The sequence below is a fragment of the Cydia amplana genome, chromosome 8 (genome assembly GCF_948474715.1).
Source record: "Cydia amplana chromosome 8, ilCydAmpl1.1, whole genome shotgun sequence".
Classification (NCBI taxonomy): Eukaryota; Metazoa; Arthropoda; class Insecta; order Lepidoptera; family Tortricidae; genus Cydia; species Cydia amplana.
Genome location: NC_086076.1, coordinates 7,701,293 through 7,719,487, shown reverse-complemented (window position 1 = coordinate 7,719,487; position 18,195 = coordinate 7,701,293). Strand labels below are relative to the sequence as shown.

Genomic DNA, 18,195 nt, shown 5'->3' with positions numbered 1-18,195 from the left:
GATTGTTGAGGTGCCTTAGTGAGGCCTACCTAATAAATGAGCTAACTGCTAACGAATCGTATTAGCTGTGGCGTCGCAAAATTTCAGAAATACAAATAAGAAGTACAAATCATACCAAACTACATTAACAATAAATTAAACTCCGAAATAGCGACGAAACAATAAAGCTTCATACATTTTGGCTAAGTAGATCTCGAAGTTATCCATAAGGCAGCCCATTTATTTGCGCTTTCGAGGTTGGTTTGGTTCCATTATTGAATAGGTAAGTTTAGTATTACATAATTACTTAGTTACCAATCTTACCATATTGAAAACTCTCTGTATATTCGATAGGTATCCATATACTGACTAGGGATAAAAGGAATGCTATTTTAGAAAAAAACGAGTAGAGTGCACAGTTAAACATAATTTATTTCATATTATTTTAAGTATCACAGATCCATTTATTTTAATAGTCATCACTTTAAGAAAAATATAATAATATAGTCTACTTGTGGCATGTATCCAATTTACAAAACCATGGTTATTTCACTACCGTATGACCGCGATACATGAACTATGTACAATCTATTACTTATATACAGAAAGGGATGATCTAAGATTTTCCATTATAAAGTAGACCGAAAGCTAATAGCTCTTAAGTTCATTTTACAGTGACGAATGACTTCATCAGCCTTAAGATTCGATAAGTATAAAGTACAGTGAGATACAATTTTAAGTAGATAGTAAATGCAATCTGCTTAAGTCTTTGTAGTATTTAATAGGACGCTAAGCTATTTTTATTCAACAACAGTAAGCTCTGATAAGTTGCGTTAAGTTTAAAACTGCCAAAGTGCTGTGGCATCTGAGATTTGGCACATTTTGAATACTCAAGCGTCTAAAACAAAAAGCAAAGTAAACAAACTTGGCCATAAATAATTTCCAATACAATAAACACCAAACACTTAAGAGTAAAAAATAACAAATGCCAATCTGGGGTTGGCAGTGTTTCTTTAAAAGATTTCATAGGCACTATTATTGCTACTATATTAATATAATTTATTTTCCTCGCTTATCTTACAGCGTAATAATGGTCTATACAAAATATACTACCACGATTTACAAACTTAGGCCAAGGCCAAGACTATTTCCACTAACATAACGTTTAAACTACTCAGTAAATTACCAACATGTCATCCATATAAATCCTCTTGTTCATTCTAATGTACAACGCAGTATACGAACTAACGATCTAAACGAGCTTTAGCACTGAAACTACAAAAAACACCATTTATAACCAGCACTGCTTCTGTAGTAAGTTCCCTAAATGTCTTTGTCACTCAAGTTTACACCAAGCTATCGACTTTCCTTTAATGAATTCATAACCAGGAGGGTCTCCCTTGTAGCATATCGGCGGCGTCGTGTCGTTCCATCTGTCGTAAGGCGGCGGCAAGGGCGGCTGTCGCTCCGGGACCCCGTTCTCGACATTCCCATAGCTCCAAAATTGTCTCCGTCGGAGAACTCTTCGTGGCGAACCACGTCGTGTAACGATCTACCCCGAGCCTTGCGGCTAAGGCCCGCCAGTCGTTGCCACGAGCGTTTGGTGGGTCTAGTATAGCACATAGTTGTCGTTTAACCCTCGCGCTCAATTTGAATGGGCCTTCGCTAGAGCATTCGTTAACTCCCGCCTCGCTAACTGTGACGTTTCTTTTAGCATCACCGTCCTCGCTTCTGCACATACGAGCCTCTAAAAGATTTTCAGTTATGTTGAAACTGCGCTGCGACTCAGCGCGGGGCGAACGACCGCGCGGCGACCGACTTCTCATGTCTTCAAGAGATATTCGGAATGTTTGTTTATAAGATGGGTTGGTCCTTTGACATGCAGAAATGCTAAAGTCTATAGAGTCGCAATCGTGAGTTCTTTCTAGTACAAAACTGCAGTGTAGGGCGTTGTAATTAGAGCTCCAGACATGGTTGAATGGTATTTCTTGATAGCCAATACCTGGTTTGGCTTTCCAGCCAGGACTAACGTGTTCTAAATTTAAACAAAGGTTGGAGCCGCCGTCTTGGAATAGAAGTGTCTTAGTTCTTTCAAGAAGTACACCTCCTAACTTCTTCTCTTGCTCCTGACAATAGTATGGTGCAGAAGGAGTGTCCTCAAAAACGTACAATCTTATACTATACTCCGAACAACTTTCATTAGGCGCTGCGGGAGCATAAAGAGCTAACTGCAAAGCTTTGACCGCCTTGCCATTAAAACTTTCTCCTACTAACACGAAAGTTGACAGCATGTCTGTCACTAAGTATATCTTGTCGTTGTCAAGTTGCGTGAACACTGGGGTGTTTATGGTCTCCTGTCCGAGACCGACGACTTTCTTCCATTGGGGTTGGGCGTTGTCTGTCTTGTTGTTGTGGTCTATGGCATAGAGGGCGAGGTTCCAGAAGCCGTGCTTGAGGCTAGCGCAGTGCGGAATCTGAAGGACGACCGGCTTGTTTAATTGCAGCCGCGGAGGTCCGCACTTAACTACTGGACTCAGTTGCGTGATACCTGCGGGGCAGAATTAACTGTGAGACTACGAATGGGATAGACACTAACAATAATTACAGTATTTTCTACGCCTCCTGTTCTAATATTGGGTTTTAGAACGAGATGGTGAACTTTAATGTGCTGTCTTCAGTATACCTGAGATTGTTGTTTAAATTATGCTTCAGGCACTGAAGTTATTTATAAAATGCCATTTGTTTTTTTTAGTACACGATGTGAAATCAAAATGTGCAAAATCCAAGGCAAGTTTATTGCAACTAACAAAAATGATTTAATAAATGTCTTAAAAGTTATTAAGCAAACTCTATTGGAATTGAACATTTTATGTTACAAAATAACCACGCAATAAATGATGACATTGATGACTTTAAACTATGTTCACTTTTTCATACAATTTTACAGATTTATTCGAAATGCAATATTCGTACTCACCTTTACCGAGTCTCGGCCTGTATCTATCGTCCCTCACGACTGCCACATACATTTGCTCCCTCCGGCCCCTACTAAGGGCATTCTCAGGAACCGAGAGCGCTACTCCGGCAGCTGGCAAGGCCAATCTCGATCCTGAACTCGACACGGACAACGATTGAGAGGTAGGCGAGTTCGACACGAGTTCCGCTAGTTGTAACGTCACTGATTCGTTCGCTGCATCGTACATAGACCCCGCTAGAAAGAAATTTGAATATAAGACAGGAATTTTAGAGAGTGCTTTTTAGTTTAAGGCTGTTATGATGAAAATACGGCTCTTTAAATTTTGTAGTACTGGAATGTGCAGTTTTGCAAGGCAGGAGGCATTCAAGGTATTTTATAAGGGAAGCACACTACTTTTCTTCCTTGGATGACTATCTTTTCTAGGAGAATGTTAAGAATGAACTATTCGGTAACTTAGATACAGTACAGTTCAACGAAATTTTTCTGGAAATTCAAAGATTTATTACCGTAATTTTTTCTTATGTTTTAAATTCATTGACATTAGTGCGCTATTTGGTTCAGGATACTTACAACTAGTGAAACAACTGGAAACGGAATGCTCTGATTCGCTGTACGGTTTGCTGTCGTAGTCTTCGCTCTGACCCTTGGACGACGCGCACGGGGTTATCTGGTGGTCGACTGGAGAAGCGTAGCTGTAGAAGTTACATGTAAGTTGTAAAACTGTTTTTTATTGTATAATTATAGTTCCTGTCCTATATGTTTCAGTATCTTCATTTTCTAGTATACACCGAGCTGCATAAGTGTATGACCAATTCATGAATTACTTAATTTCATTTGTAATGTGTCCATACATTGTTGCAGCTCGCTGTAACTTAGTGAAATTTTTAATGTATTTATTTTAAATTATACGTCCGTTTATAAGATTAATAAAATAAAAATATGAAGTAGAATTCGCTTTCCCAGCTCTAAAAAATAATTTTAACTTTGTAAAAAAATTTTTTGGTCAAAGATTAAATTGAACATAGTTCGGAGCAATAAAAAACTGTGCTAACTTTCTAATTAGAACTATGGTTTACCTGTTAGTTAGATGTGGGACATCGTAATGGTGTTCGGCCCTCGTGTCGGCCTGGGGGTGCTCGTATCTAGGTGGCCGGTGCTGCATCAGGTCAGGGGCCAGGGACAGGGACTGTTTCTCTACTGTTGGGTACATTTCTGGTTGGAAATCTGTTCAGTGAAGAAATCATTACATTAATGACAAGGATGTTTCTCACAAATATACGATTGTTATGGTATTCGAAGGATTTTGTTGATACCTAATTATTGTTATAATGGTAGGAAATTTTATAGGCACTACTTTATTCACTTTTCAACATAAGTTACGTTGGTATCATGACTTAGTGCAAAGAACATTTTAATGCCATCACCGCCTGAGGTAAATATTTATAGGCATTCAATATTCTGCTCATGTTTTTTTGCTTACGAATCCGATACTAATAATAAATAATGCTATTCATGAGTGCATAAACGCAGTCGCTTTTATTTATGATGTTTTAAAAATAGAACACTGCATTAAAGTCCAAAAAGTAAACTCACTACGTAGGTACAGACTTATTTGTAAATTGATTCATTATGATGTAGGCTCTTGTCGGTAATGATGTTCTGCGGTATTAATGTAGCTTGTTTTTGTTTACTTGAGCTACTTATATTCCAAAACTTGATAATGAAGTATTGAAATTTGCATGAAAAAACATAGGTTCACATGGGCTTGTTGCCACTAAGACGTAGCTACTTAACCAAATGTGGACTTGGGGGTTAACGTTAAATGTTCGTAATGGTATAAGTAAACAGACATCCATACGTACCTACTCATAATATGAAACACTGCAGTAAGAGGCAATAATTTGAATTGTGTACAAATAAGCGAACAATGCAAACAATTACGATATTAGCTTATAATTTCCATACAAATGAATTACACCTTTGTTTTCAACTGGACCACATTTCAACACTGACGGAGTTATAGCCGATAATTGAAACAAGCACAATACATACCTACCTATACTGGGTCAAGCAAATCTTGTCAGTAGAAAAGGCGGCATGAAAAATCACGGGTTAGCAACATTATACGTTTGAATTGTTCGAAAATCGCGTGTCATTTATATCTTATCTGTGGAACTGTTTTGTTTATTTTTAATCGTTTTTCGATGTACATTGCTGCATTTTGTTCGTTTCCTAGGGATGCCATACTTTAGTTGCTTTACATTGCTACCGACATATCCAGCTTGATAGACTATAAATCCTCACCTGTCCTAGTCATAGTATACAGTGAATGGTCTCTCGTTTTCTTCTGCAGCAGTTTGTATACCACAGCCGCGCCGGCCAGGAACACGACCACGGCCACTGCAATGCCGATGTACAGCGGCACGTCACTGTGCGCCGCAACTGGGGACAAAACGGGACAGGGAAATAAAAGGACGGGTGCCAAGAATGTCTGGAACGGACGTGTTAGCGGCTTGGTTCTTTTTACATGCAGATTTTACAAATTCTATAAAACACCAACACTTTTAATGATGACAGTTTTGAATGATTCACGGTTAGTTTCACTAGACTTATATCGACCGGGCTCAAAAACAATACAAAAGGTAATCACGGTTCATATTCCGGTCGATATAAGACTTTTAATGATAATCGAAAAAGTTTGGAGTTTTCATAAAAGAGTTATTTCGAGCTGTATACACGAATTGGTAGTCTAATGAGTAGAAGGATATTCAAATAAGAAATTTCTGAAAACATGTTTCTATGTAAACATTCACTAAATAGCGCGGCAGCACTCTGTAATAATGTAAACGACTCAATATTATTGTTGCTACCACTCACTCAAAACATTTGTCCTATCCTATTCCAGCGTTTTGATTTACAGCTCATTTCACAACCACCGACGTTTCCCTCGGCCATTTGAAGACGTTTTCAACATCCAAACAAAGCGTAATAAATTACAAAGTAAGTTTTAGCTCCCATTTTCTGTCTCGCAAACTTTTATTAAGTGAGGGAACCATGATGTTGATGATTTAAAAAAGGGATATAAAGGTTTCTTGAAATCTATAAAATGAGCCACAATAATATGCTTGATCCTAGTTTGACAAATATAGAAATGCGCGTAAAGTTTTGGAGTGTCAATATAAATTTTGACGATGTGGAAGGAAAGATAATTTTCGTGTTTGTAGATGTAAATTTGTTTTCAAGCGTCGGAATGGAACCGTACAAGTTTCTGGCAGCATGCCTTAATATTATTTATGTCATCGCGTCTCCAAGTTTACGATTGGGCTCGCGGCAGTTCGTTTTAACGAGTATTTTTTGTGTAATTTGCTGCCGTGAAAGGACCAGGTCTTTTAAAATGAAGGGATGCTTTTTATGAAGTGTTTTTTGGACACGTGGGAGACAGTGACAGTTAATAGAAGCGTCAAAGGGTTCCTAACAAGCTAAATTATAATTACTGTTTTATTTCAATAAGCTACTCTTTGAAAGGAAAAAAGAGTGAAGCATTTTACGGTTTTAAAAATAAGGCCAAATAAACACTTTTTGAAGATCCCTGATATTAAATGAGTTTTAAACTTTTACCCTAAAGAATTATCTCCAACATTGCCGCGATACTAGTTGCTAATTTCATAAGGTCTTATATCCCTGGCACTTGCTACTTCAAATTTTATATTCTATTGTCAAGGCAAAAGGGGTGCTAATTGCTTGGACTATAAATACAAGGAAGTCAGAATAAAGCCATCGCTCGATAACTCGATAACGATCTCGAATGTTGCCAGAGTAATTAAAAACGAGGCGACGGTGTGTTCCACATAGTTGCTTTTTATAGGCACTTGCTAATTTTATGAGCATAGCTTAGCTCTTTACCTTGCGTCTTATTGGTCGTATGCATTTGTTGAGTGTATTGAATTTTTGCATTTTCAGTTTTAGCTTGGCTTTTTCTTTTTATGGTACTCACTATGCATAGTTTCTTCAAACATATTGTATAAAATACCTATGTTTCATTATTTTTACAGAGAAGTACTCGTAATTCGGATTGAATAAGCGATATTGTGAAAATTCGCCGTATTACACCATTATCATTGTTTTAAAAAGGAAAGCAGCGTCTAAACAGTACATTCTTTTGTCTACATTCTTGAACAGAAACATATCAAAACTGCGCAACTATTCAACTCCGTGCAGACAAGTTCCAACAGACTGTAATTCAAAGCCTTTGAAAGGTACCACTTGACTGGTTACATAAAGAACAAACTAAGCGAAGTTGCAAAGGGGAACTTTTTGCACCTGGCTGTGTAGGGCGTTTGCAGTTCGTTATAATTTGAACCATTTTAAAATGCAATTTGATGTTAAAAAGGTGATAAGTTGATTATTTTGATATGGAAGGGCAATAGGATTGAAATAGCCAATTATGTTATGGCAGTTTTTTCGCTTTTCAATTTAAATGAGGACACAGAAGTGGTTATCAATATTATCATAATCCAAAACAAACAGCAACATATTTCGTGTTATGTATTTTTAAGTAATTATATTACGAATTAATGGATGCCTGTGCTACAAATTAATGGATGGGAAGGTAGGTAGGAGAGGATAGTTTTTTAAATACCACAACGGTGGTAAACAAGCAAGCGGACCGCCTGATGTTAAGTAGCCACCGCAGTCTACGGGGCTCTATGGAATGGTGTACCTACCAAATCTTAGGATTTGCAAGAGGATTTATATAATGTCGAATGTCAAAATACCCATCAAAGATTTTAATGAATCGCAACACGCTTCAATGTTCCCTTTTCTCATTCTTTTATTTTTGTCTCGTCACGTCAGCAGCCTCAAACCAAAACATCGTGTCATTACATCAACACGTCCTGTTAGTTCATTATTTTTCCACATGAATAACCGCGACGAAAGTCAGTCTTGTATCGATCATACCAAAACCAATATGTGAGTATGTAGCTATCATTACCGGAGGTGGGCCCCGTGAATGATTTGTTGTGATCTCGTCGAGAGAACGCAGCGGGCGAGCTCGACTTGCATCCAGACGCCCCTTCAAACGCACCACGCCGCTATCACCTTTAGTACCTAAGCTTTTAGAGCTACGTTTGCGTACTTGTTTTCGTCAACGTATTTAATTCTGCAAGGCCTCCTGCCGCGTTATGGGTAAAGCGACAAGGGTTTGTAAATTTCGATTGGATTTTGTATCTGCAATCTCACTGCAGTTCCGAATGTACGGCTGGCACTGACAAATGTTTACACTGCGTACAAATTTCGACGTTAATCCGATAAGCGTTTGAACGAATCGTAAATTAATTCCGCAACGTTTTACGCGGTTTAGGGACTGACGTCCGCAATGAGGTAGCGAATGATTTATCACGTTTCAAACTTTGGTTGGCATTAAACCGTATGGGACTTGGGAGTTGTTTATGTTTCAGATTGATTGATATCAAATCATGCGTGCGCCATGACGGTAAGTACAAATACACCCTACCTACCAATCGTTATAAAATTTGTTGTTTTGTAACATATACAATGACAGTACTATGCATTTCACTAAATAGTACAGTAAATACGAATCAACGACCGTTATCAACAGAGTTGTGCGTTTATTCCTTTATACATTCAAGAAATATTAATGATATAAAACCCAGTGTAGTTTCACGTTTCAAAGGCTTTCATAAATTCAGTTCAATTAATCTTACTTCTATTACAGCAAGTTACGACGTAACCGAAGCTTAACGAAGTATGCCCTAGATACGGCCGGCCGAGCCATGTACGTCAATTATCTCCGTATCAGCAATGGATCTAAATTAGCAATAACTCTTATGTTATTTCCATTGTTCGAATTTATTATCGTTTTGTTCGGGACGAATGTTAATTCATTCATTGTTAAAGGCGTTTAGTTACGTTGAATATAATAATATTATGTACCTATTGCAGGTATAGCGTTTCTTTGGACACCCGACTAGGTATCGTCCAATGTGACAACTATGGTCCAAAAGTTCCATACGTAATTAAGTATATGCTTTTAGGTTCGATCTGGGTGGTTTTATGGTAGGTAACAGGTAGGTACCTGTTTCAGGAAAAAATACGCATTAAACATTGAACTGGTTAACATTCATCTGAAAAGTAACGTTTAGGGTAACATTCCATTTCTGACCGCAGCTGCACTAACTGGTACTGAACGCGTCGGTGTTACTGTCAATTTCCATAGTAAAATGAACAGTAGTGCAGCTGCGGTTGGAAATGCACTGTCACCTTTAATATCAAAGGTATATTCGAGGGTATTTCAAACTGTTATAAACCTGAAAAACTAAGTCTGATGTATACATCATAGTTAGGCTTCAATGTTTGGGTTTTACTTAGATTGCTTCTGACAGTATTAATATTAAGTCAGATTTAAAAACATATTACCTAGTCAAGTACATCAAAATAATAAGTATAAAATTCAGACTTGATGCCAATGATTCATCAGACTCTGTTCAATGCAAGCATTCTTTATTCAAAGTGGTACAAACAAAAACTAACCCTATTTCCCAGACACTTCAACACTTCCCCAACGTAATTCGCTTCGCCTTAGCGCTGAATTAACACTCCAATGTTTAGGCAACAAAAGATGAAAAGCTGCTATAAAATTCAACCATTTCCCCTTTATACGCCAGCAATTAGGCTAATGAAGTAGCGGCGTCGGTACGAATGAATGGTCCTCGCGTTCCCCGCATTCAAGTCTCACCTTTCATGTGGGTAATTTACTGATGGTCCACATTCTCTGCGAGGCTTGAATCAGTTCTAAGTAATGGTTTTGGGTTTGATGGTTTGAGGAATTTTCAGGCCGATAAGGAGTACGTGCTCCGTTTTGTGATCGGGAAATTACGTTGCTATTTATAAATGGAATGCCTTACGAATGTTTACTTAAGTAGCTTTACCCGCATACTTTTAGCGGTAGACTTTTATGAGTTCTTTAAAGCCGTCATAAAAGTGCAGTCAAAAGTTCAGTTAACGGTTACATTCGGATTTCAAATGTATCAGCGGTACTGCTACGGCGTTGCTGGTGCAACGGCATATGTCTTTGTTAATTTCCTTGATAGATTACGTTGCTGTTGTTGCGATTAAAACGTCTAATCTGGCACTTACTTTATGAAGCATATTGACAGTTTCCCGTTTCTGGAATGCTGCAGAAGTCTTAATCAGAAAGTAACCTTTACATTTATTAACTAACCATGCGTAACAAACACGAATTAGTAATCAACAAAAACCTTAGCGCAGCACACCCGCGTAAAAATTTACGAAACATCAGCCCTCAACGCAATTCCCTGAGCGATGATCCCAATAAATAATAATCAATCTAAAACAAGAGATAACCAAAGCCAATTTATAAGCAAATATGTCAGAGATTGCAGATTTATTTAGCGTGAAACCGAACGTGGTACGAGAAAGAAATTGTTGAGCAAACCAAACAACTGGCAAAGCTGCCTGGGGCTATTTATCAAATGCTCGATAAACAGACATAGGAAATTGAAATCGAGTCAACGGGGACCACGAAAATGATTTATTGCTATTATAAACAAAATAAGGATTGATCATTTTCCATTTGGGTATTGGATCGCGATTGCCGGGGGAAATGCAGCTTTCGCAATTATGGTAATGCCTTTAAATGTGTTTTAATCTTTTCCTCGATTATTGGTTGACAGACAACAAATCAAAGTCATTATTTTTATGTCTAATTTTATTATTGCTTTGGTTTTGCTTCTTTACATATTGCGTTTTAGATGTATTAACTGTTAATAAAAATAGCATAGAGTCTGTGCGGAAAGAGAAGAGTCGTGAAATGTATTCCCCCAATACATTCTACGACTCTTCTCTTTCCGCACAGACTCTAACTTAAATATAGGGTTTTAAGATGTCAAGCGTTTAATTCACTGATTATAGAGCTGAAAATATATTAGGTGTTGGAAAAAAATATTTATGTTATACAAACATATTCCTGTTACAAAATATTTTAAACGAAGGGCACGGTAAAGCAAATAAATAGCCCAGAATAATCACCAAAACGCTCACTGAACATTTGGAAAGCAATAACTAAGCCATTACGCTATAGAACAACCTTTTAAGACTCGAAATTGTAAGTCAACATTCCGTAATACCACCATAAAATTTTAGTCCCTCGTCTATATTTAGTCGATATGATACGACCCAGATGGTCATGGCTACCCGATTTTAGTATCTTTCGAATCTTTTAACGCGGCCAATATACTCTGGTCCGTTCTTCTCTTTATACCTGAGGCTAAGAATATAAGATAGTTTGAATCGGAAGAAGGGTGGGCAGGTCATCTTACACTGGTAGGTTACAGGTAGAACCGATAGCCTGTTATAAAGCGAGCAGTCCGTGTAACATTTCATAGTTATGATCTCGCGCGGAAAAGGAAGTATATTTTTAGTTGCATGGCATCTGGTTGTTGGAACTCTGCTGGTGCATTTCATAGAAATAGCTTAATTAAGATGCCCCTTGTGGAATAGTTTCGTAATGTCCTAGCATCCGAAATCGTAACAGTTATAATTCTTAACACCATGTTCATTTTTTGTCTTAATGCGATGATAAAATATTTTGGCAGTTGACTCCGCCATTATTTATAAATGTTATGTTTATACATCTGTGACATAAAAATGTCCAGCTTTTTAATTATTTAGGTGTTGGTATTTTTATATGATTGTGGTTGATTTAAATTTATTTTCTTCGAGATAATAAATTACTGTATACTTTTTAATATTTCGCCCTTTTAAGATGTCATCCTTTATCGCTATGATTTAAATTACTTTTCTTATGGGTTTCTTCCTTTTAATGTGACAGGTGTGTTGAACGTTTACATTATTTATGCTTTTACGAACAGTGTATTTTACGATTTTATTACGGTGTAACAGTGTGTGTATATCTTATCTTAAGGTGTAACAGTCTTGTATAATTGTTTCTCGCAAAATTATAGTACCTACCTAACACTAATTATACCAATAAATTTCTATATTATTACTCTTTTGGATTCGCTTAAAACAATATTGATAGCTGAATAAAGAAAAGGTTCATTCGACAGTCTGTCTTCAATTCCTGTTGCACGCCAACTACTGCAACTAGTATTAGGTATCCAGTGAACCATTCATGTATTACCGCGCTACTCTATACGACGTTTGGGACTACCAGTAGTCCCAGGTAGTCCCAAACGTCTGCACGCTGCGATTGCGCGCTTGAACGAGGAATGTCCCCGACGCATGCTTACTTCTAGATACAGTACTCCACTTGGAGATGAACTTTCTCCATCCATATTAGTGTGTTTTAGACACTTGTATGATTTGACATATTGTGAAATTTGGATAATAGTCCAATACCGTTGAGAGTTGGATTCAATCATATAAACTTATACTACTACTACTCACTCTCATGCACTCCGCAGTAGTCTCCCACGCAGTCAGCGTGCTGCACGTGCGCGCTGTTCAAACAAGGCGTGTCCCCGACGCACGCTCGGCGGCGCGTCTGCTGGCAGTCCGTGCCGCACACCGACCACTCCGACCACGGGCCCCAGCGACCCGCTGTGGAATATATGAAAATTAGCGATCTACGACATTGGTGATTTGTTTTCTACAAATGCGCTATTTTATATTTACCGGAGAAGGAAGACGTCGTGAGGAAATCGGAATAATCCCAATAATTAAGGCCTTATTTTCTCTCTACCTCGAGAGGAAATAAGGCTTGGCTAGGCACCTGCCTAGCCAAGGTGACAATCGCTTGCCCTATGATAACGAAACGCTTTGTGTCTCTCAATCACTCTTCAATATTAGTGCGATATTAACTTAGTGACAGTTACGTTTCGTTTACTACGGAGCGTAAACGATTGGCATGTTGGCTATACACCCTTGGCTGGAAATTCAGATGACAGTTGCTCTCGTATAGCTCTTATCGTATGCTCTCGCTATAGCGTATGCTCTTGGGATGAGGTTGCCAAGGTGAGCCATTCATGGCAAAATGCCGGGACGTGAGAAGGCGGGACAGGTATTTTCGTTATTTGCTTAGTTAACAGTTCGTTGCTTCTATTTCACTATTTAATTTGTTTAACTTGCGGAAATCGTCAAATCAATTATCTTTTATAAGATCGACTACTCAACGATTGTCACAAACCTATCAACCATAAACAATCGCCTACGTTTTAACGTCCGAACAGACAAACACATTTAAAGGCTAATATTGTAGATTTCATCTCAAAACAGTAAGCTTTACAAACGGTTCAATTTCATTTATAATTCATTCTTACAACAATAGAAATAAGATTCAGTATTGATTCACAAGCACTGCAGCAATTACCGCATCGTTTGCCGTTATTAATAGGATATCTAATAATTCACAGCGTATACCCACGGCCAATCGACTCTATAAATTGAAATTAAAATACATCAGCCCGCCGTAACTGCCCTTACATACGAGTCGGGCATAAATCACTTTATTTATTTTTTCAAAAGAAATAATAGCGCTGGTGCTTATACTGGGTTAGTGTTTGGTCTAAACATTTTAGGGATTAGCGCCAATCGGTTCCCGTGGGTGATGTGAGGACGCTGAATTTAAATACATACTTGTTTCAGTTGATTCGGTAAATTCAGCGTCCTCACACCACAAACATTTGTGGTCGTCATCTATATCAAACTAAATACATACTTGTTTCAGTTGATTCGGTAGTTTGATATAGATGACGACCACAAATATTTGTATCAATTACAGTATGACTGTGTTAGTACGTGTACCTACTCAAATAGGTATTTAGCTTAAATACTTTCTTTTCTTTTTTTTTATTTCTTTTTTTACTTACATTGAAATTTTGGTAAAAATTAAGATATCGTTCACAGTACGTATGTGAATCACAGGATGAAGCTATTTCTTTATTTATAATACAAAAAGTGTTATTTGCTTATATATTGGGACAAAATGTACGTTTTCTACTTATTATGTATTGAAAAATTAAGATATCGTTCACAATATGTATGTATATATGTGAATCAGAGCTGAATGAAGCTATTTCTTTCTTTATAATACAGAAAGTGTTATTTGCTTATATCTTGGGAGAAAATGTACGTTTTCTACATACTATGTAGAAGTACGAGTTCAACAACTGTTCTCGTTTTAACAGATAAAACTATTTCGTTACTTACCTACCTAAAAAAAACTTATTTTTTTACGTATTCCATGACTACGTTGAACTTAAAACTACACGACATAAATAAAAAACATCTAAATGTCAGACCGGACGTATATGTCGAAAGTAATCACTAACATCAAAAATAGCTCCCTAAAATACCTGGCATTATTTATACCACTAACCGCTAAGTCTCATGACTTCCTCCCGCCAATTATTCACTCCCTGCGTGTGTGGGTGGAACCATACGCATATTAAACTACAACAGTGTGTAACATTTCTTATTAATTAATGCGCACACACATAAATCAGTCGAGGTTCGTTAGAGGAACAACGCGAAGGACTTTCACATTTTGTAAAACGTATTTTTTACTTTAACAACTTTTTATGGCTCGAAGTAAGTTAATAAATTGTATGTAATTGCGTCCCACTGACGGGTCCATACGAATTTTAAGAAAGCATTTTGTAGGAAGTCGTTTTGGAGACGTTTCACGAGATAAAACGGGTAAATTATGTAATATCGCTTCATATGCTTTCAGAGAGGAAATTTAAAACAATGTGGCAGATGTGCGAGGATAAAAACGTATGAAAAATTGTAATGATACCTTAATATCTGCAAATCGCATCTGGGCCGGCTCATATACGAGACAACGTTACAAATTTGCCCGTATATAATCCAGTATATTCTCTTTTAGGAAGCCCATATTTGCGTATCTCTCACAATTGGTTTTGTCACGAATTACTTGCAGGTGACAGTAATACCTACCTACTGATATTGAGTTTCATTTCAAGAAAATAAAAGTCGATAATAATATGTAGGTACAATGTACAATCTCCACAATGGTTTTGCGTTGGCCACTTTCTTCTATGTTTAATGCTCATACCTAATTCAATTCAATAACCAAAAAATCTGTACTAATTACAAAGCATAAAAAGTCGCGCCTGTAATACAAACAATGCTCGCATTCCAAGTTTCCTCATATAATCCGTTTTAAAAGTAACTAAAACGTTGCATGAAAAACTCGAAATATTTCCTTAACAAGAACAACTCTCTTCCATATGAGTAAATAAAATTCTTTAATAAAATTCCAGCTCATCATAATTATTCAACTCTTTGAAGTGAAGTGCATTAATAAAATGGTTAGACTGAAACGGTTACAGTGACGACCGCCAAAGAGGAACAGACATGTGTAACCAATTAACTGAACAATAATCCTGAGTAGGAGTTTAACATCTCTTGATTGAATTTTATTGTCTACCCGGTTGGTCTATTTTATTACTTCGTAACACAAGGATGAGTTTACATATTTATAAACAAAAGAATCCGGATTAAGTAGTAATCCAATGTTTAACCACATTACTATGTCTCATTTATAAATTAATCATGTATATTTCAGTTTGATCAGTATAGAAAGTAAAAGAACATGATAAGTTATTTATTTATTAATCGAATCAAATAAAGGGGTCTTTCAATTGATTGGATCCTCACAACTCGTGTTCGACATTTCCGTTACACATTTAATCATCTCAAATAATAAAAGCATGAATAATCAAACGAGCGAACTATGACTCATAAGACTCCATAATGCCAACATCCTCAAAACATCATGTCAATCTACACTACCGCATGCGACTTGTCAGAAACGCGGTAAAATTCGTCGCCCTCGTATAACTGCTATGAAGTACTAAGCCTTTGATGTGACCGGACTGAGTACTCGACTTTATGTGTAGGAATAAAAGGTTTTTTTTTAGTTTAGATCCAAGATATGACTAAAATGGTCCTTATGAAAGGATTTAGGCACGCGCCCTTTGTTTTATTGTTCGATGCGTCTTTGTTTAACTAGTGTTTTAATTTAAACGAGGCTATAAAAGTGGAAAGTTAAATCGTCAGGGTCATCAAATGTCACGCACGTTTTTGAACTCTAGTTTATCGACTTAGGTACTTACCGATCAATAATTGTTGTGAGTTATCATACGCTTGTAGATCCATATATCCGTCTTCAATGGCAGCATTAAGATACACATTAAATTTAGTAGGTAATTGTAGAATTTCAGGTGATGTGACAAGTTTAGTCGTCTAAGTGTGGTTGGAGTTTAATTTACCTTGAGCTTGAGCTTACCTGGGACTGACGTAAACCTGCATTAATTAAGTTTACGGTATATGTAGTGGAAGTTTGTCACTCAAGGCGAACTAAAGCAACTTTGACACTAACTACTTTAATGAGTTAACTGTATTTTTTAAGGTTTGTATTGGTAAAAGCTAGTAAAATGACATACATAAGTCATATCAGATATTTTTGGACCATAGTGCAAAATATTTGCTGTTGACTTAACATACTGCGGGCGCAGCATGGTTCCATTTTTATCGTCTGTCACTATGCCCGTCACTTTCGCACTTACATACTTGTTAGAACGTGACAGACTTGGTAACAAGCGATAAAAACGCTGGTAACTATAAAAAGTTAAAATATTGATAATCTTATTTAGGGTTCATGGTTCAAGTTCAGTTTTTCCAGCATTTACTACTTTATCCTAATTTTCTAGATAACGCACTTGATACACATTTTTGCGTTGTCTACTTACCGCTCGGACATGATATGCAGTCCGGGGTCCGCTGCACTGCTTGTCCTTGGCACGGCGCGCCGCCATTCAGGGGGTGTGGCTCCGTGCAACTGCGGGTCCGGCGCTGGCCGCCGGCGGCGCGCCCGTTGCAGCGGCACTGGGTCCAGGGGCCCCAGGGACTCCAGCCACCGTTCACTGTAGAAAAAAACTTTGGTTAGATCTCATTATTAAAACAAGGCCGTTCCTATTTTTTTTGACCACGTCCAAGTATTGTGTTGGGAGGAAAAGATCTGTGCCCATCGAAGGATTATAGAAAATCGCGAGGGTCTCCTTGGTAGAAGGTTGCTACGCGTACATTTCAAGAACAACAGTACCCCGGGTTTGAACCTTTTGACATTGAAACGTTGCAGAACAACTTCATTATAACTAATGTTTTTTAATCCATCATTACAATTTACTTGGGCCTCGCTTTAGATGTGTTAATTGATGGATGGATGGAAGATAAGCAACAATGCTATGCCAGATGTGGTGTTCTGCTATGCTCATATTATTAATTTTGTGAAAATTGCGCACCTACAAATATAATATAGTAAGTAAGTCTCTCAATATAAAATTAAATGTGTTCGATAGATTCTTTCTTAAAAGAAACCCTGACCAAATAACCGTTACGCTTAGCAAATTAACGAAGCGATTATATTTTGTCTATTAAAGATAATAATTCCCAGCGAAATATATCATCACAATGGACTCCTTTTTTTGCTCTACAACCATTAATCAGTCGGAAGCTATATTTCTATCTAATCTCCATCAATGCGAGGCGAAACCTTTTAATGGGCGATTTCCCTCCAAAAAATCAAAAGCGTTTCTAATACGAAAACCGGCCAAGTGCGAGTCGGACTCGCGCACGGAGGGTTCCGCACCATCAACAAAAAATAGAGCAAAACAAGCAAAAAAACGGTCACCCATCCAAGTACTGACCCCGCCCGACGTTGCCTAACTTCGGTCAAAAATCACGTTTGTTGTATGGGAGCCCCACTTAAATCTCTATTTTATTCTGTTTTTAGTATTTGTTGTTATAGCGGCAACAGAAATACATTATCTGTGAAAATTTCAACTGTCTAGCTATCACGGTTCGTGAGATACAGCCTGGTGACAGACGGACGGACGGACGGACGGACGGACGGACGGACGGACGGACGGACGGACGGACGGACAGCGGAGTCTTAGTAATAGGGTCCCATTTTTACCCTTTGGGTACGGAACCCTAAAAACTAGCCGTTCTCGGGTATCTCTTTCCGCAAATCGGTTGCATGCTGGTTTGGGCACGCGAGTTTGCGTGTCGTTGTGGGCTAACTAACCGCGACAGCCTTCCTAGAACCTCATTTCGAGAATAGGTGATGTTGACCACCACGGTTGTTCGCTAATTGGGAGGGTCACTTCAGTTTGTCTTTGTGGGATTATCGAGTTAAAATAAGGAGTATA

The 18,195-nt window shown here is 37.8% G+C and overlaps 1 protein-coding gene across 3 annotated transcripts in view; it reads right to left on the bottom strand.

Annotated features, from left to right (window-relative positions):
* Window positions 1-391: 391 nt before the first annotated feature.
* Window positions 392-18,195, bottom strand: part of LOC134650179 (netrin receptor UNC5C-like) — a 69,573-nt gene continuing 51,769 nt past the window's right edge. For 2 of the 3 annotated variants that reach the window (XM_063505076.1, XM_063505077.1), the window contains 8 exons: window positions 16,735-16,908; window positions 16,099-16,149; window positions 12,407-12,559; window positions 5,261-5,398; window positions 4,033-4,180; window positions 3,527-3,648; window positions 2,957-3,190; window positions 392-2,527 (listed from right to left, as the gene is read on the bottom strand). In XM_063505076.1, coding sequence (XP_063361146.1) covers window positions 1,359-2,527; window positions 2,957-3,190; window positions 3,527-3,648; window positions 4,033-4,180; window positions 5,261-5,398; window positions 12,407-12,559; window positions 16,099-16,149; window positions 16,735-16,908 — 2,189 coding nt within the window. In that variant the 3' untranslated portion in view covers window positions 392-1,358. The remainder of the gene's footprint in view (window positions 2,528-2,956; window positions 3,191-3,526; window positions 3,649-4,032; window positions 4,181-5,260; window positions 5,399-12,406; window positions 12,560-16,098; window positions 16,150-16,734; window positions 16,909-18,195) is intronic. The other variant, XM_063505078.1, reaches the window with a different exon arrangement.